We start from the raw sequence: 24,898 nt of genomic DNA on the forward strand, positions 1-24,898 counted from the left end.
GCTTCATTAAATCCCAAGGCTCTGAATTTCAACTTCATAAGGAGGACTTCTAAAGTTACAGTTCCCGTTCAGATTTCTCCCTTGAACTTTAACTCCTATATACAAATGCCCTTTCTAGGGGCGCCTGGGTGGCTCAGTTGGTTAAGCGACTGCCTTCGGCTCAGGTCATGATCCTGGAGTCCCAGGATCGAGTCCCGCATCCGACTCCCTGCTCAGCAGGGAGTCTGCTTCTCCCTCTGATCCTCCCCCCTCTCATGCTCTCTCTCTCTGTCTCATTCTCTCTCTCAAATAAATAAATAAAATCTTTAAAAAAAAAATGCCCTTTCGAGCTTTCCATGAGTGTCTAAAACATACATTGGTCCTAAAATATCCAAAACTTTTTTTTTCTTTAATTTCCTGCCTATCCTCCTTGAAAACAAATCCCAAACTGGATGATGACTCACCACTTCCATTATTACATACTTTAGGCCTATTTTCTTCTTTGCCTGGATTATTGTAGCCATCAGCTAATGGGTCAATCTGCTTCCATCTTTGTCTCCCTATAGTAGGTTCTCTATACAACAGCTATACTCATCCTATTTCACTCCACTCTCATTATTCCTTGATCACAAGTATGCTCTTAATTCAGAGCTTTGGCAATCACTCTTCGTTCTGCTGGAAAGCTCTTTTCTGTATATTTGTTGGGCTTGCTCCTCACTTACTTCAGATTTCTGTTCAAATGTCAGGTAGGCTTCTCTATTCCCTTTAGCCTCCTTTTATAAAAACATAAAAAATATATTTATATATACAATTACATATTATCTCTATGTAATATATATAAAATTTATTACAACCTGAAATGTTTTTCATTTAACTAGTTTAATGCTGGTCTTTCCCCACTTTAGTCAAAGCTCCATAAGAGAAAGTGCTTTGTTTGCTTCACTGTTATACATCAGATCCTAAATCAGTGCCTGACAAAAGTAAGGATAAATGAATGGAGAAATAAATGAATCAACATTAAAAAAATTTTAAGTGCCTGAAATATTGTATTGAGAGGGTCATGTCTAGGCTTGGTATGAAAAGTTCTTCTGATCTAATAGCACTATCTTCCATGTGTGCTTAAATACTTGAGTGAATATATTTTCTGGTCCCTATATTTGCTTTATAGAGCATCATTTCACTTTCAGTCATTTTGGAACATATTTTAACTGGACTTAAAAGCAAAGCTCTTTTTTTTTAAGTGGGCTCTACGCCCAGGTGTGGAGCCCAACACCAGGCTTGAACTCACACCCTGAGATATCAGACGTCGGACGCTTAACCAACTGAGCCACCGAGGTGCCCCCCAATAAAGCTCTTTTTAACTATATTAGGACCAAATGGATCAGAAAACTTCTCAGACCAATATAGATGCTAATCAGTATAGTCCATTTACCTTGCAATTTCAGGGTGTACAATCACTGACTATATTTTTGTGTGGTTAAAAATGGATGGTGTAATAGGATTCCTGAAATTCACATTCTTTGGGGAATGATTTACTTTCATATAAGTATAATTTCTGGCAAAAATATTGATTTTTTTAAAGATAGATCATTCTTTCTAAACTTGCAAATTATAATTTTATCCATAGAGAGTTAAGAGTATAATGCATAGAAAGAGTGGATGAGGTTTGGAGTCAGAAAGCCTGAGCTGAATCCCATCTCTGCTACTTAAATATTATGTAATCTTAGAGAACGTAAACTCCTATTTAAAATGGAGTTAGTAATACCTATTTCTCAGAGTTGTGTAAGGTTTAAGAGAAAATACATAAATTCCTAACATTGTTCCTGTATTAGAATATGTGCTCAATAAATGAAAGTTATTATGAATAACAAAGTGTGGCTCTCCCATTAGGGTGCTCATTAGTAGTACAATTATGCGAAGTGTTTATTATATTTCCAAGTGCATGTATATGAAAAAATTACACTTAGTTACACTTAAGTATATGTTTAAATAAGTAGGGCTCAATGTTTACAACTGAAAATCCATAGCTTGCATTAAGAGTTCAAAAATGTAATACTGGTGGAAAGTAAGGGAATAATTTCTTTCTGGATTCTTGCATGCAGGTATATATGACATGGTAACAATACTCTATAAAAATCTACAGTGTAGAAGATATACATTATCTTATGTACCTTATATTCTATCATACCTTATATACCTTGTAGTCTGCCATATAATCCAACAATTGCTATTTGGCATTTAATTTCTAAAATGTTTAGTTTACAAGAATTAAGTATAATTTATGTTGGTTGGTCACATTGGAACTGGGTATTTATGACCAAACTATTTATATTTGTAGTGTTGGAAGTTTAAGACATGTTAAGTGTATGTCTGTAAAGAGCTACCACATCATCTATGAACATGATTTTATTCTTAGCTATGCTCATAGCTAGGGGAATTCCTTTGCTGATAAGAATCTCCAGCTAGCAGAAAGCAGTTGATTAAGTAGCTTCAGGTCTCTTCAGGGAGTCACCTTTCTGAGTAAATTGGAGTCGAAACAAATGCTTTATAGAAGCCTTTGTAAAATATAAAAACAAAATTTTAAATCCTAAATTGAATGTTCAACTAAGGCATTATTTTTGAAATCTAAAATTATAAGAAAGAGGTATATAACAAGTTAACAGAAAAATCTTCGGTCTATCCTGAAGTTGTCAGAAAGCTTCATGAAGAGCTCACCGATCTGATTTTGCATTGTTATTAAGGATAAAATTGCTCTCTGGTAACAGGTGGCAATGCTCACCATGTCACCTTCCGGTTTTTTGTTCTTTTAAGTGTTTGGGCTTTAAACCACAAAATAAATGTGTGAATTTTATTATATAATTTAGGTAATACTAAAATAGTAAACATTTGTTTAAACACACACACACACACCAAGAAAACCAAGTGGTTTCTTTTTTTGGGGGGAAATATGCCTACTGGGTAAAATTTGTGGAATTAATCAAGGCTGAAAATTTTAAACAGGAGAAACTCTTAAGCATTTAATTTTCCCCAGAGTTTTCTTTTTATTACACTCATTTGTTTTACTTTTATTTCCAAATTGTATAGAAGTCTCTGAGATATTCACTATACTTTATTTAAGCAGCATAAGCTCACAGTAGGATAGTTGGATACCTTTTCCTATTTCCACTGAGAAAATCTTTACTTCTTTCATATTTTACATGAGGGACAGGAAGGGGGGAGCAATTGCACCCCTGAAAGATCTGCTGGCCACAAAAATTTCACTAGCCTGTTTTGGGGGTTAATTAATTCTGAATGGCAGAACTCTATTATGGTATTTAAGAGACTTACTCCCGGGGTTGAAATTATTGAAAAGTTTCAGGAAGAGATCACCAACCTGATTTTGCATCGTTGTTAAGGATCAAATTGCTCTCTGGTAACAGGGGCAGTGTTCACCACCCCACCTTCTGCTTTTTCTTTTCTTTTTTTTTTTTTTTAAGTTTTTGGGCTCTAAATCACAGAATAAAGTACCTTATTATAATTAAGGCAAATTTTGTTCTGCCAGAAAAATTATCCCAGATATAAAAAGAGTTGGAAAATTATTTCTTTAATCAATAGAAATTATTCAAACACTGAAAAGAACTACTCTAACCACAAAAAATAATATAGAAAACATAACTGAATTATAAAATATTATTTCAGCATTTTCAAATATCAACCATTTGTGTTTGCTATGCAGACATTTTAAATATAGAATTTAATGTTTTGTGATCCTTAGAGTCTATCAGTAGCACAACAGATCTTAACTGGGGAATAATACATTGTAATAGAATTCCAAAAGAATAATCACCATAATTAACAAAGAAGAAAAACCGAAAAGACCATTCATAGAAAAGAGAAAGATGAAATAAATGACATAAAAAGACCTCACTTTAAATATGTGTTCTAAAAAAAAAATTTTTTTTTATATCATGCTGATTCTCAGAGGTAGAGTATTTGTGCATTGCTGAAAACTGCTTTCACAAAAGGGATGTGTACCACAATATCTCTGCCTGCTGTTATCGATCACTCACAAACTACCAGCAGCAAGTGATGATTACCTCAAGCACAGGGTTTTCTCCTTTTTGTCCAATCTCAGCATGAGAGACAGGCAGGCAGCAGCCAAGCACCTTGATTGGTACAAAGCCACAAAAAGGGTGGGGAGGGGGTGCATCGCTGCCACCGCGTCCTTCACTTGAGTCCTGGAACTCGCTTTATCTGCTACAGCCCCACTCACCTGGATGGAGACTTAGCCTTTTCTGCCACTGAAGCTAGGCCACAAGAATTTCCCAGAAACTCTAGAATTTGAACCTGGGGCAACACTTGGATATTCCCAGTATAAAAGATCTCACCGAAGCAGAACTGTCCCCAAATTCATTGCTGCTTATAAGGGTTACGGGCTCTAAGAAGGCAAGGCTGACAGCTGCAAAGCTGCACTTTTAATTGTTGTGACCTTATTGTGAAATTGGAGTAGTTTCCTGCCGAGAGAAACTAATTCCTTTGGAAAATGGCAAAGACTCTAAGTCTGCTAGGAATCCTTGGAAGTTGCAGCAAAATTTATTATTGCTGCATAGCAAAGTACTCTTGATTTAAAAAAAATAATTTATACAGTTTTAAACATAAATATAATTGATATAAAGATTTTCATTCCTTTTTTTAATTTAGTTAAGTAAGAGCTTACTAAAAACAAAAACTACTTTAGTAGGGCAAAGGCATAAATATGGGCTTGGAGGCCAAATCCCAGCTTTGTCTCTTTTTTTTTTTTCTTTTTTTTTTTCTTATGTTAATTCAGCTTTGTCTCTTACTTGCTGTGCAAACTTGGGTAAGTTATTTACTATCTCTAAGCCACCAATTAATTCATCTATAAAACGAGAAGATTTGTGTGATGATAAATTGAGAAAATGTAAATAAAGGTACTGGCATAAAATAGGCACTTAGTAAATGGCAGTGATTTTTAAAATATAAAATAGGTATATTGTTATATGTTATCATTAAGTTATCATGCATATGCTGCTTAGATCATAGGAGTTAAAGTTGGGTGTTTGAAAGAAGTTCATTTACTTTGTAGTACTTTATGTGTCCATTCAATCACCATAACTGGGAATGAGTGGTGTAATGATCCAGGTGGGGTCTTTTGGGGCAGATGGGAAGCAAAAAATTAGAATGACAGCTAGTCTCAAGTACCTGGAAGTGCTACTCCCCAACTAAACCTGGAGGTACAGTTTGCAACTTGATCCCCAAGTCCTGGTTTTCACACATCACACATGCTGTGAATATTTTCTCTTAGGATAATTTCATACCAGGTATAAACCACTTACAAGATTTCTGTTCAAGAAATCCTGATTGGAAGAAATGAAATTTAGGAATGAGAAGGACCTTGTCAAAATCTTTTACTTTGGGCTGTTTACCTGTATTATGGTAGTGACTTTCTAAAAGTATGTGTGTGCATACATACCTCAGAGGATGGTGAAAAGTTAATATAAGATGGTGAAAAGATAATATAAATCAATATAACACGCCAGAAAAAAAAAAAATTAGTGTAGGAAGTTACTTTACAGAAGAAGAATTTTTTTTTTTTTTTTTACAAATGAGAAAAGCATATTATGAAAACTACAATTTTGGTCTATTTATTCTATCTATATATGATATAGATTATACAGTTGAATATGGGACACCTATGGAGAGTAACAAGTCTAAAGAGAAAAACTTTAAATCTCAAATACAGTGCCTATATTCACTTGATGCGCTATGATAGGGGCAAAAATAAACTCAAACCCCTGAATATACAAAATTGATTATCTTACACTTAAATAATTAAACTAAGTGATACACTTTCCAAGTACTTTTGTTGCTTAAGTGTGTAATTCAACATTTTTATTTTTATAATAACTATGATAATGGTATCAATGGACTTAAAGCATACAAAAATAGTTTAATATTTCTCTTAGATTAGAAGCATTATTTTTCAAGCATATCTCCAGTATATTTTTAAGTATATCTCTGATTACAAAATGAATTTTTTAAGTTTCATGAGGCAGTCTACACTGACTCAAAAACTTTAGGGGGCAGGGGAGAAAGTTTAATACTTTTTCGTGCAATTATATGTGTTCCTCTAAATAAATTCACAGTCTTATATAGTATTCATATATTATAAATAATACCTCTCCTAAGCAAGCAGATTCAAATTATAGTTTTAAGGGAAACAATACCATTTGAGCATATCTTTTAAAGATAAAAACAATCAAATAGGATAGGGTCACAGAAAAATGTGGAGGCTTTGCTTTGTAAATGCAAAGGTAATGCTAACACTTTACTAAAAATAAATGATGTGGCAATGCCTACATTTATTTTCAAAATAAAAGTCATTTATTCTGTCACTACATTTTATTCCAATGACTTTCTATATAATGGTATATGCTAAGTGATAAATGCAGAAGTACTCTTTTTAAAGTGACAGACATTTCAAAGTGAACAAGAGTTTCCCAACCTACTAGCATTGAAAACTATATTTTAATGGTACAGGGGATTGAACTATTTGGGTTTTCTGTAAGGTATTTACATTTTAACTTGACACATAGGAATGATGCTATTCTTATACACAGGACAAAACTCTTTGCAAAGTAACTTTCATTATTCTCTGTAAACTTTGTTTTACATAACTTTTTGCTTTCCTAATGTTTGTCACAAATGGAGACTGGAACAGTTTCAAGTCTATCCCATCATGAAAATATCAAGGTCCCCAATTCCAAATATCATTATATGAGACAAAATAAACCATACAAACTGATATTAGTAGGTCACTAATATAGCCACAAATGTTCTTTCTAACAACATGAGATGTATAATGACCTATAATTCCAAGTGTGAAGTTTTTTGCTTTTTTTTTTTTTTTGCTTACGCACCTCAGGGACTGAAACTCCTGAAGTGGGCAGAGTCTGCTGAAAAAGAGAAGTTCATATTAAAGCTGAAAAAAACAAAAGTCAAACTGAAAACAAATGCCAAAAGTTCTTATATCACTACTCTCCTGTGAAATAAGTGAATAAATATAAAATGCATTTCCTTGTCAGATTTTTTCTGCTTAAATTCATTAAATACATGAGTAAATATCTTTTCACAAAATAAGGAATGCTCCAATGCAGAGTGGATTAGATTGTGAATTACTTATCCAAAATGCAATTTCATCACCCAAAGCAGATTGATCAACATCCTTGGCCGGCTTCACAGACCTCTCTGAAACAACACGGATGTATTACATTTATATTTTGCAATAAGAACTCATCTCCAAGTCCCATTATCCTTCATAAACCATTCCTACTAATTTTTTAAGTTGCCCATTTACCCGTCCCAATTTTCCATTTTCCAGTCCAACTCTCATTCCTTCCTAAAAATACTCAGTGTCTTTTTCATGGAGACATAGCTTATGGTGTTGGTTTTATTTTGTGATTTTTCTGGAAATAAGAAAAAATATTCCATTAGTATCAGTAAAAAGTAAAAATATTAAATACATAGAAAAATTTTCCTTGAGAGTAATTAGAAAAAAACAAAAAAGATGACGTTAAATACACTGAAGCTGGTCTTTGTGACAGTGCATTTTCAATTATCCACCACCCCTCCTTTTCTGAGTCACAGTGGGAAGCTTTTTTTCTGGCAAGAAACAGAAAAAAGGTTACCAAATTCCAAAAGTGTACGTCCTATGGGACTCAGAACAAATTTGGAAAATTGTTGACAATCACACGCATAGTACTAGCCAAAGTTTTCCTGTGGTAAGCTGTGTGTGGTGAGGGGAAGTATGAAAGCTGAATGTGAAGCTAGGAGTTCTTAGACATTTGTGTGTCTCTGAAAAGGAGGGAGTGGTCAGCATTTTCGTTTCCTCCCCAGGACTGAGCTACTTGAAGGCAACTCTAAATGGATGTCCAAGATGGGTCTGAACAATCTGAGAACACAGATATCAATTGACTTCCTTATGCAGTATACTGAGATTAATGAAGAAGCAGGCCCCTTCATAGAGACTTATCACAGAGAGGGACCAGAAAGATCCAATGCACCCAAAAGTGGATGAGAAGATTAAATTGTCCAGGAAATGAGAAATTAAAGTGTCCAGGAATGCAACTCCATTTTGAAGATATTTTTATAATATAAGTAAAAAAAAAAAATGTTGCAGCTGCAGATTTTTCATCAAAAGAAGTCATCAAGTCTGGGAGGATGAACTCGGGTTAACTATCCCATTAACAGGAGAACCTTACGGAATTGCTCTTTCTAAGATAGATTGAAAACAGATTTAATAGAACTTTCATTGAAAGCTTTCTGATTTTAGTAATATTCTGGACTTTTGAGTCCAAGTCAGTCTACATAACACCTGGGGCAATGGGCAGTGGGAAGAATGTGCTAGCTTCAATCTAGGTCAGCTCAAATTTTTTGTCAGCTTTCCAATTTTTCCTTCTTAGCTCTTAGTTCAAGTTTATATCTCAATAAACATTTTAAGACATGAATGTTGTTCTTCCAACTTTATTATAATATATAAATGTTTCTTCTCCCTCAAATCCAGATCAAATGTCTTATCCTATGATTCCTTATCCTATCTTAGGCCATAAGCCCAGGAAAGTCCCAGAGACTCTCAAGCAACCAACCTAGGATGTCCATCAAGCTGTCTCCACAGCATGAGTCACAGATGCCTTCGACTTTTGGAAGAATCTATGCTCACTGTATACGTCCATTCCAAAGCAGCACAATGGAAAGCCAGTAAAGATTATAGTTGTCAAAATGGTTCAGAGAAACAGCCAAGTGTGATGCAAAAATCTCGAATAGATACTGTCCACCCCACTTCAACCACTAAAAAAAAATCTATAAAAGACATTTTTGACATACTTTTAAGCATTTGAATATAGACAGGATAATGACTGATATTATGGAATTATTGTTAATATTCCTAGGTGTGATAATAGTATGGTAATAGTATAGAAAACTGTCCTTAATCTTAGAAGATACCTGCTGACATATTTAGAGATGTAGTGTTATACTATCTGTAATTTATTTGCAAAAGGTTGAACGCAATAAAATATATATTTCTGCACATATGATGGCAAAATAATAATGTAGGCTGGGGATATACTGGATTCATGTGGCCTGACGTCACAAAAAGCAAAAACAATGCCAACTAAGATAATAAAAAGCCCTTTTAAAGCATTGTCTCCCAAAAAGAGACTGTAGGATGAAATTAAACCCTGGCCGGCACTTTGCTACCACCTGTGTGGAGAACTGGTAATATACAGATATTTAGGTATATGGGCTTCTTCCTTCTTAAAGTAGTAGGGGTACAGATCATCTACTAAGAGTGAGGAATGTTGGCAGAGAGATAGTGATATGAAGAAAGCAAGGAAATAGTAGAGAGTTTGCCATGACCTCTCTGAGAACAGGAAAGCAGTTGACAAAGAATGAGTAACAGAATCAAGCAAAATTCAGAGCGAGTGGGGCTAGAAGTCATAAATATGTAAGAAAGCCACCAGCTCAGAGAATTTTCTCCAGCAACACTCAGACGTCTGAGAGCTACACTAAAAATTCACTCCAAGAATAGGAGTGATGAAACAATGTATATATATAAGCTCACTTATAATCAAGATGTGTAGGCAAAGAGTATATATTAAATTAACATGCCCATCAGTGGCTTACTCTCGAGTTGTGATAAGAAAACTATGGTATCTGGGTAAAAGATAAACAAGCAACTCATTAGAAAACAAATTCAGATATTTTATTACTTCAACTATACTCTTCTGTATATGATTTTTAAATATCAAGGATGAGTAGAGTAAATGTTTTAGTTTTTTGAAAATTATCATGAGTGTATAATTCTAAATGTAATATATTTTTAATCAGAATTAATACAGGAACTGTATATTTGTATTTAATCAAATGTGAGGTGTGACTACAGAGGAATGTGATTGATTTTATTTAATCAGTATCATTTTAATATTAAATAGAATACACAGTACAGATAATTAGTTTAAAAGATGCATTTGTCTTCAGGGCACTTATTAAGTTCAACCTAATACCAAAGAATTTTTAAAAATCCTATTACTCTAAAGTATTGAGATATCTCTTGTCTTTGTAGTTTCTAACATGTAATCATTTTAAATTGACAATTTAATCCAAATTGTCACAGGGCAAAGAAAAATCTTTTGTGGAGAGATTGTTGGGAGGTTTGAGTTAAAAATATAAGAGCATAGTACTCACATTAAAAGGGTCATTAGTTATTTTAAGACTAAAGTAAAATTGACAGAATTATATGCTATACCTATATAGGAATGTTTGTTTTTTGAAAAATTGCTTTTATACTTATTGTCTCATTGAATCCTCCTTCTAAGCCGAGATATTCCACTTCTCAGACTGAAAAACTGAAAATCAGAAAGATCAGACAACCAGCCTAAGAAAATAAAGTTAATGATGATATCCAAATATAATACTTCCCTGTCCCGGGCTCCTTTTACTCAAACAACAAGTTCAATAAGAATTTCTTTTCTAACTTTCTTTCTAGCCATGTCTCTATTTTTTAAGTGATTTGAAAATCAAATTATTTTAAGACAATGAACACTGGGAAGTATTTAGAGACCACAATATGCATCTGTTCTGCCTGAAAGAAGGGGCTTGAATATCAATATGGAGTAATTTAACACAGTAACTACTAGGACAGAGGTAAACTGAAGTGGCCAAATAAAACTATTCTAAATAGCTGCTTTCCTTATATGCAATTGGATATCTCTGGCATCAAAAAAGAAGTGAGAAGGGCGCCTGGATGGCTCAGTTGGTTAAGCGACTGCCTTCAGCTCGGGTCATGATCCTGGAGTCCTGGGATCGAGTCCCGCATCGGGCTCCCTGCTCAGCAGGGAGTCTGCTTCTCCCTCTGACCCTCCTCCCTCTCATGCTCTCTGTCTCTCATTCTCTCTCTCCCAAATAAATAAAAATAAAATCTTTAAAAAAAAAAAGTGAGAGAAAGAAAAGTGAGTTTGGGAAAAGAACAATTGTCTTCCTAAAATTGTACCTGTCAGCCTGACAGGGAGAAGGTGTTCTCTCACACTTGATGATAAAATGTATCAAGGCCATCCCTACCCTATAGAAAGTAAACACATTTGATTTAGGTGAATTTTACTGTCACATTCCAGATTCATAATTTATTTAACCTTTTATGATTTTTCAGGTCCTTAAGTGTATACACCACACATTTGAACACAATACAAACTTTATTTTAATTTTTAAGGATTTTATTTAGTCATTTGAGAGATAGGGACAGAGAGAGAGAGAGCACAAGCAGGAGGAGAGGCAGAGGGAGAAGTAGACTCCCGGCTGAGCTTGAGCCCGACGTGGGGCTTGATCCCAGGACCTGGAGAGCATGATCCTAGCCAAAGGCAGAGCTTAACCATCTGAGCCACCCAGGCGCCCCACAAAACAAACTTTTAAAAGGAAGTGAGACTCGGGGCGCCTGGGTGGCTCAGTCGTTAAGCGTCTGCCTTCAGCTCAGGTCATGGTCCCAGCGTCCTGGGATAGAGCCCTGCATTGGGCTCCCTGCTCTGCAGGGAGCCTGCTTCTCCCTCTCCCACTCCTCCTGCTTGTGTTCCCTCTCTCGCTGTGTCTCTCTGTGTCAAATAAATAAATAAAAAATCTTTAAAAAAAAAGGAAGTGAGACTAGAATAATTTTTATGCTACAAATAATTTTTATAACCAATCATTATTTCAATGTATGGCGAGTCTTTCAATTAGAAGGATCATTATTTTTTTTTTCAATAGCACCTTGACATACCTAATTAAAATGTAAATACCAAAAATAAAATATTTTAGAAGAACACATATGGGATGCCTAGGTGGCTCAGTCAGTTAAGCATCTGCCTTAGGCTCTGGTCATGATCCCAGGGTCCTGGGATCGAGCCCCACATTGGGCTCCCTGCTTGGCGGGAAGCCTGCTTCTCCCTCTTCCATTCCCCCTGCTTGTGTTCCCTCTCTCTCTCTGACAAATAAATAAATTAAATCTTTAAAAAAAGGAAGATACACATATTATAATCTTAATTCAGGGTCCCTTGACTAACCACTTCTCACTTGAGCCAAATTTTTAAGCCTGCACCAAATAAATTTAATGGTAAGAATATTTTTAATTGAGATCATTTCATTACCCTTATAATTTTAATTGCTCACAAGAATGTCTATTCTTATTCTTGTAAATGTGATTGTTTACACATATTTGCAGAGTTTAGTTCAGAAGATTTTGCACAGAAGGGATTGTGAGGCTTCCTCCTTAATTGCTTCCCCAGTATGCATGCATGTTTGTGTTTAGAAATGGAAGCACCCTGAGCCTTCAGGGAAAGTACACCTAGTGCAATGGATATTTGGAAAATTAAGGGGCACCAAATGTTTTCACTAAAAATGTTAAAAATATATCTTTATAGAGATATCCAAGTTTCAAAGATAGCTTTCTACATATAAAAGCGATCAGCAAACAACTAAATCCTTTCTAATGTTATTTTTATTGTTATTGTCTTGCTTACTTGACTAGCTATTGAAATAAAACCATTAGAAATGTTATCCTACTTGGTTAGGTCTCATAAAATCATCAGAAGTCCATATGGTGAAGAAGGGTTCTTCAATTTCTTTTTAGCTCTGATCCATAGTAACAATACGTGTATATTTATATACTTGTAAAATAATTTCACAAAGACTACCTACCTTGGATGCCCCCCTCTCTGATATATTCTGTTCTTTTCTCTCTTCACTTCTATTCTCCTCTACCTTGGTAATGGCTACTTTTTCCATTCCTTTCTGAAATGCTGATCTAGATCCCCTAAATGAATTCGTGCCTCACCAACTGTTGGGGAATGCAGCATGAACACCAAAAATGGGTTTAGAACATGGAATTTGGGTAGGGCATGTATTGCTTGTGCCACCTGCAAGTTGTGTGACTTCAGGTAAATTTCTTCAATCTCTCTATGCTTCACTTTCCTCACATGTCCCGTGGCATGATAATGATAGCTACCTTCCTGATTAAAAGGGTGTCTAACAAATTTAAGTTTCCAATCAATGGTAACTATTTTATTAACTTTAGAACATAAATGATTCCCCTCATTTCCACTGCCTGCCTAGAGCTCAGCAAAAAAAGGACTTAATCACACTTTCTTCATCTGAAACTATGTTTGTTGCTCATGAATATATGGAACCAAAAGATTTATTTATTTATTTTTAAATGAAATGTATATGTTAGAGCTGTTACAGGAGAGAGAAAGAAGGAAAGATGCAGGAGAGGAGAGAAGAGACCTAAGAGAGAAAACAATGCAGAAAAAGAGAGTGGAGACAAGAGAGGCTAAGAAAAAGAAAAGACAAAAAAGTCTTCCTTGCTATACTCCTCAATCCCCAAATGGACCATGGGCATTTGACACCTACCATTTTGGAGAAGAATGTCCTTTCATTCAAAGAAAACAATGACATTGAGTAAGGAAGGATGGGAGCTGGTATCTAGACATGGCTTTAGTGCTGTTGTTGTTGTTGTTGTTTTTTAAGATTTATTTTAGAGACAGAGAGAGTACAAGAGCACATGAGTGGAGGGGAGAGGCAGAGGGAGAGGGAAAGAATACTCAAGCAGACTTCCTGCTGAGTGCAAAGCCTGACTCAGGACTTGATCCCAGGACCCTGAGATCATGACCTGAGCTGAAATAAAGAGTTGGACACTTAAGCAACTGAGTCACCCAGGTGCCCCATGGCTTTAGCTTTTCTTTGAAGTATTGCAAAATCCTTAAGCATCAGATTCAACCATCTTCAAAATACATTTCAAGATGAAATGCACATGTCTTATTGATTATTTATTTGTGTCAGATAATTCTTTAGAACTCTTACTTACGTAAAGATAATTAACACACCTATTTATGAGTACGTATGTATGTGTATGATTCTGTTTGTGATGCTTGGGACAGGGATCTGAGTGCAGGTGGTGGTTTTAAATAAAAAAATCACCCTTAAAAAAACCACATCTAATATAATAGGTTAATATCTATTGAATTTTATGTGAATAAAATTAATCAATAATACTTCCTGATATGACTATTCTTTTTCTCAACATGATCTCATTCTCAAAATGTATCATGGTGGCTTTCTAAAATACAGAAAAATCACTGTAGGTAGTGAAAGAATATTGATAATAATATTTAGAATTAAAGCATTAGGCTGATAACTTTTCCTTTGCATTAATCTTGGAAAAGACCTCGAATTAAAAAACAAATAAGTTATAATGAAATTTGTTCTTATCCTTTGCCCCTCTAAATATCCACTGATCTCACACCAAAGCATTTTCTAACCAGGTTAAAGTCCAATTCTGCACTCACATTAGGCTAAGATTCAATTGAGTTAAAATTTTACACTGACTGCCAGTCAACCTTATCATGAACTTTCATTATGTGCATGTAATTAATTGGGTCCAACGAACAATATCAGTACTGAGTTATAGACTCTTTTCCCCCGACCATATAATTAGAATATAATTACCCACAGGATATCAGAATGATGCAAAACCTTTCCTCTAAATGCACCCTCATTAGGAAACAAGTCTCAATGTACATTTATTCAATCAGTGTGAATTAATTAAAATGTTACTGAAATAAAAGAGGGCAGCAATAAAGAGTATCTGACATCTATTAAGAGACTATCACTTGAGATCTGCATGCACAGTTTATATTTAAACCCATTTAGCTCAAGTAGGAACTTGGCCGTGTAATGTTATATACATCCAGTATACTAGGAAATCTGAGTAAATGAATCAGCATGTGTTACTGTTCTTGACAAGAACATAATACGCAATGCACACAAAATCTTAAAGGGCCTGAGCAGGATTCTAGAAGCCCCTTTATTCCCTGAGGAGTCCATAAAGATGTTATCATTACATAGTGGTGGACAGAAATCATGTTTAACTCCAAGTATCCAGGAAAATAGTTGTTCATCCCACACTTTTCTACTACAAATCTGGCATGTTTGTTTTGACATGGCTTAGGAGATAATGGTCAGAAAACCCTAGACTTAGCAAAGAACTAATTATTATTTTTTTAATAAAGAAAATAACCTCCGTTACTTAAGCCAGCTCAAGGTATTTCAATAGCATATTTTCCTTAAGCAGAACATTCATATCCACCTAAGACTATAATCTTTTTAAGAGGATGCATAATATAAAATACTCAGATTATATAAAACATGTAAAAAACAGTAAACGCATAAAGAAACCAAAGGGCGTATACTGCTGATTCATGTAAAAACGTTCTTCTTCAAAGCTATTTATCTTGGTTTCTCTAGTACCTGGCATACTGTCACATACAATAAAAGATTACTGAATAAACTAACAAATAAACAACCCTAATACAAAGGAATACTCACCAATATTCAAGAACAGTATCAGAAACAGTAGCAAAAATTTTAAAAAGCTACATGCAACACAAGCTTTCTATGCTATCACATAATTCCTCAGACAGTTTTAGCTTTAGAAATAGGTTTTGTAAAACTTAGTTCTGATAATCAGTATTTGGCATTCATTCTTACATATAAACAAGTGCCACTTTAAAATGGAAATACTGATGAGCACTAAGATAAATAAGGCTATTTACAAATTGCTACTTTTCATATGCTCTTTAGGAACAAACTCTAATCAGTTCTTATTATTACTTTTTAAAAAAATATATTAATTCCATAAGATCATACGTATTTTTAAATGTTCTGAATGCATGTTATATTTATAAAACAGTCTAATGTTCTACTCAGATATTAGACTAGTTTTGGGAGAGACCAACATAGAAATAATGAACTCACTCTAAGTAAAAAGGAGATTGTCTCACACAGGCCTGCTTTATTTTTAACATAAAATTTTCTGTAGAATTTCAGTGACAAAGACATGCTGCTGCTATAATTTCTTGCTGAAAATGCTGTTATTTGAGTAACATTGAGTAATCACCACATTAAAAAAAAACTACTAATAGAATAGGAACAATTTTTAAGTTCCATTTAGTAGTAAACATCAATTTTCATTTTCTGAGCTAGACTAAGAATGAATATTTATGATTTTTTACATGGACTACTGTATTGCTTAAACCATATTTTTAAAAATCAGATTTTAAATATAATTTGACATCCAGAGAAAAATGTCTTGATTCTCCTCAGAATTCTGAAATGTTCCCTTTAAGCTCTCTACCTGCAATGCCATTTTATTTTAAATATTAGGCATTTCACAGTACCATCTATTGGATATTTTATATAAGTACAATAACATAACAATCACAAGTTTTCTGAAATTTAGTAATAATTATAAAATACTTCAAGTGCCACTCCAGAAACTAAACACAATGCTCATTAGACAACCACTAATATTACCTCATCTTCACATACTTTAAACTCAATTTTATTAGCTTGTAACAGTAAGATTTAATTACCATGTGTTATGAATGATTTTTAAAAATAAGCCTCCATGCCACATACCCATTTTAATTTGTTATTGGATATTTATGTCACTGTCTGATGTATTTTCTTCCTGACTCAAGAGAAAGTGATAACTGATGGGGATAAAAAGAGACAACTGATTGTGATTCATTAATTCAGTCAATATTTGTTGAACATCTAATATTTGTCACAATGAATTAGGTGCTAAAGATAAAGAGGTCTACCCTTTCATGCGAGCAATGAGAGTGATGGCAGAGGGGTCAGTGAGCACAGGGAAAAGCTTCACAAGAAACAATTTAAGTTCAGTTCCTGATGTGACCTTGAGGCCTCTGTGGGACATCCAAGAGGAAAGCCACAAGGTGAAGCTGAGTATTTGGATCTTGAGGGGTCAGAGGGAACAAGCTTACACAGATGTATTCAAAAGTGGTAGTTGGAGTCATGGAATTGGATGAGATAATCTACAGCGAGCATAATGACGTAAGTATATAGTTAAAAATGGAAACATATTTAAGAATAGAAGGAGGACCAGGAATTTAGAAATATGAATCGAGTGTGGCTAGAGAGGTAGCATAAAACCAAGTAGAAATGTGTGAGGTGAGTGCCACAGTTTGAGAACAGAGCACTTAAAATACTGTCAATACTGCAGGGGATTCAAAAAAGAGGATTCTTGAAAAGGGGGTCTAGTGGATGTTGTTGGTAGCCCAAAGCAGATCCTTTGTCACCTGGCCAAAATACCTATCCCCCACTGCTACGAGTGTGGACCACTGAGAATTCCCAATTGTCACATTTTCTGAAGAGTTATTCTTTACTCCAGGAGCAGGCTCTCTGGAGAGCAAGCACCTCCTATGCTGGAGGAAGCCACTGCTAATGAATGACTGATAATGGGTTAGAAAAAGCCAGCCCCTTGTCTTAAGAACAACTTTATGGTTTGATTTTATGCCAGAACTCCCAGGGTTTAGGCCAACGCTTACACTCTCCCTATAACCCCTTTCTTGCACAAAGCTCCCTTCCTCTCCTGTTTCCTCCCTCCCTTGCAGATGGTTTTATAAAGAAATATTCCTCCCTCTCTAAATCACAAACAGCTAAACCCCCGGTTCATGCTCTGCTCCTTGGGAATCCAACCAAAAAGAATGCCACTGGATTTGGGACAAACAGCAAGAATAGTTTTCTACCCTTTTTATAGTCAGGAATTAGAATACTGTGAGTTAAGGTAGAAGGAGGAGGAAAATTTGACACGGTGAATGTATCTTCACAGCTGCATATACTTATGGCTACAGTAAGACGCAGACAAGGTCACATCCGTATACAAATATAGAAAAATAGCAGAAAAGAACAGCTATCGCTCTAGTGTGAGTTTAAGGGCAGACACATCACTAAGAGTAGAAACAGAGAAGTTCTAGTGCTGGACTCAAATCATGGTGCTGTCTAGTGCTATCTAGCACAAGATGTTAGGTGACACTTTATCTGAGTGTTTTAATTGGAAATTAGTCAATATATTGTGGGGCAGATGCCATGAAAAGGGAAAAATGGCGAGAAAGAGAAGAAGAAAGTGCTAGAATGAAAGAAACTGGAGGGATACAGGCATTGGTGACTCCAGGATGTTGAAGTAATGGTAACCAAAAGAAGAATTAAAGAATATTTGAGGTTGGGGTGAAATAGGAATAATATTATAGGGAATAGAATGTGGTGTGGTGAGCCGTATTCCTAAAGGATTTGGGTTTCCTTGGGAACGTGAGGCCAAATTGGTTAAAGCTTCTGTGAGTATTAGCAACAGAATTTGAAATGATATATTTTACCATCTAGACTGAAAGGCAAGGAATGAGTATGGCAGCCTCAAAAGAATTAAATAATCTTTATTCTACAGAAAGGAGGGAATATAGGTTGAACTAAGGAAAAAAGACAGAAGAGCGTCAAAAATCACTGCATCGTGCATGAAATTGGTGTACAGACCGAAAGTTCTAAATGAATCAATTCTTGCTCAGGTTTCAAGTTGAAAGTTGAAAACAGACAAGTTATTTTTGATAGTAAAACAGAGAAAAGCGTGTATATAAATACTTTATGATGACCACCACTTCATCTGGAATCATTAAAACCACAGGTTACCTTTGCAAGGTGGAATTTATCCTTAAATGTCTAGTGGTGAAGGGATCTGATTTTTATTGTACTCAAAATTTAAGAGTCAGAAGAGAGAAATGATTTAAAGTATTTATTTCTACTGTAATGCAGTTAGTTCTGGATATTTGCCCTGCCCTAACCCCAATCTTCCTTTGGAGGGCATAAGCAGAAATACCAAAACAGAGGTTCACATATTTGGGGACATTTATGCCACACTTTGTGGAAATCGTGTCTCACTGGGTAGAAAAGGTATGATCTCTGACTTGTTTTAATATGTTTTTCTCAATTATTGATGAGTTACGTTTTTAAACTATTTTATAGTTATTTGCATTAATTTTATAAAACAAGGCTTTATTTGTTATAATGCTTGTTTGCCTTGATTTGTGGTTTTGGTCCTTACCATTTTTAAAAGAAATTTTTGATTGGTCAAGTCTGTCAACATTTTCTTTAATGTCTTCCTTTTAGGAAGAAGGTCAAAAGGCAAAAAAAATAAATCTTTTTATAGGTCAAAAATAAACCTTCAATCCATGTTTGATTTATTTTGGAGTAGGTATAAAGTGGAATTTATCTTAATTTACTTTCCCAAATGGCTACACAGTAATCTCAACACAACTGATCCCCACCATCCCCCTCCAGATTTAATATGTGGCCTTCATCATACACTATATTACTACATATAGTTTACTGTGTTTTAGACTTTCTACCAGGTCCTCATATCTTCTAGAGCCACTATTACGTTATTTTGATCACTGAGATTTTAGTAAGCATAATCTTAAGGTTTGCTAAAAACAGGTTTTCCTGGGGCACCTGGGTGCCTCAGTCGGTTAAACAGCTGCCTTCAGCTCAAGTCATGATCTCAGGGTCCTGGGATCAAGCCCCCTATCGGGCCCTCTACTCAGTGGGGAGTCTGCTTCTCCCTTTCCCTCTGCTGCCTCCCGCTCGCGCGCTTTCTAATAAATGAATAAAATCTTTAAAAAAAAAAAAAAACAGGTCTTTCCTTACTATTGTTTATGGTTTTATGAATTTAAAATGTATTTGTGCGTATTTATTCTTCCCCGTAAACTGTGGAATCATTTTGCCAAGCAAAAAATAAATAAATAAATACTATTTGCGAATCACATTAAATAGACGAGTGAATTTGAAGAAATGTTGGTTCTTTTTAGCTTAATCTGATTTTCTTCAGTATACTTAGACCTAAGAAAATATTTTAATTTTTTCTTTAGGGATAGCACCTTGTTGCTATTCTCCTTGCACTAAAGGAGATTTTCTTAATCCTCTCCTTCAGATCACTGATTCAGTTGTCCTCAAAAGTTGATTCTTCCCTATATAGACACTGATATATTTTAGTTTCTGTTAAGGTATTTTTTTTCTCAACCTTGCAGTTATTCCTTTTAAATCAATATATTATAAAGTAGATATTTTCTTTAGTATTCTCGATCATGTAAAACAATTGCTGTTAACTTCTGCTCAATACAATAAATCTTCATGAATGACATCCATCTAACTTTTAACTACTATGTTTCTTTCTTTTTTCTTTTAAAGATTTTATTTATTTATTTGACAGAGAGAGAGATACAGTGACAGAGGGAACACAAGCAGGGGGAGTGGGAGAGGGAGAAGCAGGCTTCCCGCGGAGCAGGGAGCCCGATGTGAGAGGCTCGATCCCAGGACCCTGGGATCCTGACCTGAGCCAAAGGCAGACACTTAACGACTGAGCCACCCAGGTGGCCCTGCTTCTTTCTTTTTTCTTGTGGCAGAATTATTACTATTTTATTTTTGCAACAGGCAGACTTCTTTATACTAAAATGCACTTTGGCCATAAGCCATCAGTCTGCATTGACAGTTATTATAAAAAAGAGAAACCAAAGGAAACAAACACTACTACAATTATAGCAATATTGTTGAGGCGTAGTGCCCTCCCAATACAATTTGCTATGGAAGAAATTAATCTCAGATCTCAGTAACAACAGTAACAATTAAAAGTGTTGGGGCGCCTGGGTGGCTCAGATGGTTAAGCATCTGCCTTTGGCTCGGGTCATGATCTCCAGGTCCTGGGATAGAGCCCTACGTTGGGCTCCCAGCTCAGCAGGGAGTCTGCTTCTCCCTCTTCCTCTGCCTCTCCTCCTGCTTGTGCTCTCTCTGTGTCTTTCTCTCAAATAAATAAATAAATCTTTAAAAAAAAAAAAGTGTTTCCGCTAAGTGAATTATTTGTTTTTATGTTGTGAAGACTGCAAGACTGTATTTCCCCTCGTTTCATGAGGCTACTAAGAAACTCAGGGACAAATTTGCAAACTACCTCTGTCAACTTTTTTAGGATATTAGTGACATGAATTTCTAAGTCTAATTTGATTTCGGTGTACATGTATTGTTTTAGATTGCTGCTTACTTATATAAGCTGCTTTGAATGTTATTGGTAACAAGTTGTAGAATAACTTAATTCATTAATACATAATTGCATATACTCACTTTTGAATCAGGTACATACAAAATATTCTTTGCTTTAGCCTATTTCCTAGATTTTAGCTATCAAATATGTTTTATTCTTCTTTAGATAATGCTAATTTTTGCTTACATGATTTAGATTTCCATCAGATTTTCGATTAATTGAACTTCCAGTTTATGTCATATCAGCCTTTTGCTTTTGCTTTTCTATAAACCATGACAAAATTAACAGACTCCAAGTTTGTTTCCTTAAAAAAATTATTATAATTTGCTCTAGGTACAGCTACATGTTAGGCATAAAATATCATAGAAATGTGGAAAAATATCTTTGCAGCCCTATTAAAAAAAACAAAACTAAAAATAGTATTTTAGAATCCTAAAAATAGAACTCTATCATAGTTAGGTAGAAACAAATACAATTTGCTGCAATATAACGATTTTTTTCTTCTAGATTTGACCTTATTTGTAAGTATACATATTCTATATTATATAGCCTAAGCTACCACAAAGATGGGTTCTTCAGAAACCTCTAAAATCAATCTAAGACAATGTAACAGATAAATGGTTCATCTCATAAGTGTAGATGATGGAATCATCACTTAGTGAGGCAGGGTCCTTGCCCATTTCTTATCCTATGTACCTTTAAAATAAAAATACATGAAGAATCTGTCCAACCAAAATGGATGTACATATATTTTATAAACATTATAGAGCTTTAATGCTTAAATGTGTTCCTCACTGGAATTTGAGTCAGAAAACCATTGGCAAAAAGTAGAGGAATGTTCAGAATTTAATTCTACATATTTTTAAAAAATAAATAAATAAAAAGCAGCTATCTTTTATGAATAATAACATAAAAATGAGTCTGAGTTAGATTTTCAAAGTATGGAAAAAATTAGATTCTTTTTTGCCTATCATTACTATGATGACAATTATGAATTGATCTATAATGAATATTAATTAAATGGATATTAAGTAATGGCATTGATGAAACATTTATTGAGCCCTGACAATGGGCTTTGTCCCCACTCTTTAGATAAAAAAGAAAATTGCACAGGCACAAACCCATGGTACATTACATAAAGAATTTCAAGAAAATAGATGACTTCAGTAACTGTGGTTAAAGGTTAAAGAGGTAAATGCAAAGAAGGGAGAAGCAGCTGAAATGATGTTAAATAAAAACTGAAGCTCAGTGCAGCAAGTCACATCCTTAGCCAACTGTTCACACCTCTCCACCAGACTTCTGGGAGCCCTACAACTAGTATAGGAAGTTAAGGTTCCAGAGCATTCAAAATCCAAATTTCAGAATCACAGGGAATTCAAATATCTCTCCCCCTCCTTAAATTGGCTAATGTTTACTATTGAAATTGTCATTATTAACTGTTCTGGTTGCAGTTAAGTGACAGATAGAGAATACAGAAAGAGCCCATAATAGCTAGACTGTGAGGAACATACACACATGCCATGCTTTCACGCTCTAAAAGAACTTTTGACATCATTGAGGAGTAATGACTTGATTAAACACATACTTTCAGGAAAGATTTAACATACCCGATGCTACGCAAAGCTTAATCACCATAGCTACAATGCATAATTTAGTAGAATTCTTATAATTGTAGAAGAGCAAGCAAGATTGGGAGAAGAGAAGGTAATATAGACATATGGTTCTCCAAGGGTGCTATATGTAGAGATGTGTGGACTGTGTATTTCAGCAACACCATGTTGTCCAAGTTTTCAGTCACAGTAAAGAAGAGAAGTAGTTGGAAAAATGTGAATCAAGTCTAAGGATATGTCTAGAAATCTTATTAACCAAATAGCTTTATTTTCCTTTCTCTGAGTTAACGAGCTTCATTATTGATTTTGTTGGCATTCTTTGAGGTTTATTTAAGGTAATACAGAATATTATAACAAGAATATATTCTGGGGAGAAGAGACCATAATTGGTCCAAAAGGGGCACAATACTGAACATACACTTTATTTTTTACTCTATCACCTTCTGCCAATGAATACTATTTTGACCGTATATTCTGAAAATACTATCTTTGTTTAAACATAAGATAAAATTATCATCTAAAATTAGTTACTTAAATGTTTAAATTAATAGTTTTTTGTTTTGTTTTAAGAAACATTCCAAACATTATGTTCCTGATTTAGAAATGTTTATAGTACAGAAAGTACTAAACAACTGTGAAATCTGATTCATGTGTAGAACAAAATAATACAGTATGAGCAAAACAAGGATACTTTGCAATATCGATTACAGAGTAACCAGGAAAAGCCATTCTTCATAAAGATGTTCACTAAGGTGTTACATATCATAACAAAATAAATGGAAACATGCTAGGCATAAACATTATTTCAACTAAATTATGATATCTTCATTTAATAAGACATTATATAGCCATGAATAGCAATGTTCCATAGTATATAGAAACACATACATTTAAGGATATTAGTTTAAGTATAAAAATAAGTATAAAAAAACATGATATATCAAGTTTAAGTACAGATATGTCAAAAATATACATCTAAGAATCAAGAGGAAGCTTTTAATAGTGCTTCCATTTATGTATTAATAATTGTTCTTATATATCTTATTCCAATTTTTAATTTTTTCTCTTAATTTTTATGTTGTTTTTATAAATTTTATTTTATAATAAATGGTTAAAATTTATTTTTTTTAATTCCAACATAATACTTAAAATAACAGTAATAGTAGGTGATATCAACCGAACACTGTCTATGTACTGGGCATACTTCTAAGCAGTTTTCATGAATTAAATTGTTTAATTCCATTTTACAAATGGAATATAGATGTACAAAATATGAATAACTTGCCTCATGTTACAAAATTAGTGAAAAGGCCAGGATTCAAATACAGAGAGTATATTACCACACGGTATTGTAGCATGGCTGAACCAATTTATTCTCCCACCTGCAATGTATGAACAATCCACTTGCTTCCTATCCTTTCCAAAGCCTAGGATTTTTAATTGTCTTAATAATTCTGAGGGGTGTGTAGTGTTATCTATTGAGATTTAAACATGTATTTTCCCGACAGAGTAAAGATGGTGTGCATACATTTATATGTTTATAGGTGATTTGTGTATGTGTATTTTATTCAAAGCCTATTTTAGGTCTTTTGCCCTTTGGATTGGATTGTTACTTATTATTTATTTACATGAATTATTTTTATATTCTGGGCACAAATCATTTGTTACCAGTCTGTAACCCTTTGAAGGAAACAACTTGCCCACAGATCCAGAGTTCATGTGCAACTTGAGTTTTTCTAGTCTCTATCCTTTCTGGTCATCACTATCCCAAGCTTATCTCTGCTTTCTTTCTCCTAAATTGATCTTCTGTATCTCACTTCATTTCTAAAACTTTTCATTGGGCTTTCTGAATCTTTGCTTAAAATAAACAAATTACTGTTTTTCTTTCTAAGTCACTGCCACTTTCCCTAGTACATTTCTGAAAAGAGGTTGCTCATTCTCTCAACCAGTACTTGTCCTATAGCTTTTATGGAAACCTCTCGGCTTTCCATCCAACTCATCATTCTTGCGGACTCAGAGTAAACTATCTCTTATCATTTGAAACTCATGGAACCTCATAGCTCTCCCCGCTATTCTTATTCATTATGATTATACAGCAACCATTTCATCAAGACCCTATAATTATCTTGGGATGTTTTAGGGACAACATACAATAAACTATCCCCAGAGTTACTTGACCTCCTGATAGCTAGTGAACCTCCTCTCCACACAGGGTGAGCCTCCCAGACCCATGGCTGCAAACTGGATTTTACCGTCCTCTGGGCTAATCTACTCTGAAATCAAATCAGACACTCTAATTTCACTTTCTGCTACAATCTTCTCTCCTGATTCCCTCATTTTCTTACTCTGT

General features: G+C 34.5%; 1 protein-coding gene across 1 annotated transcript in view; it reads right to left on the reverse strand.

The window, feature by feature from the left end:
- The window catches only part of DGKB (diacylglycerol kinase beta), a 401,327-nt gene that overhangs the window by 275,792 nt on the left and 100,637 nt on the right, over nt 1-24,898 (reverse strand). The window contains exons 13-14 of the mRNA XM_035020662.1: nt 6,897-6,929; nt 702-752 (exon numbers count right to left, since the gene is read on the reverse strand). Of these exons, the coding sequence (XP_034876553.1) occupies nt 702-752; nt 6,897-6,929 (84 nt within the window). The remainder of the gene's footprint in view (nt 1-701; nt 753-6,896; nt 6,930-24,898) is intronic.

Source organism: Mirounga leonina, unplaced genomic scaffold (genome assembly GCF_011800145.1).
Source record: "Mirounga leonina isolate KUSES-001 unplaced genomic scaffold, KU_Mleo_1.0 Mir_174, whole genome shotgun sequence".
Classification (NCBI taxonomy): domain Eukaryota; kingdom Metazoa; phylum Chordata; class Mammalia; order Carnivora; family Phocidae; genus Mirounga; species Mirounga leonina.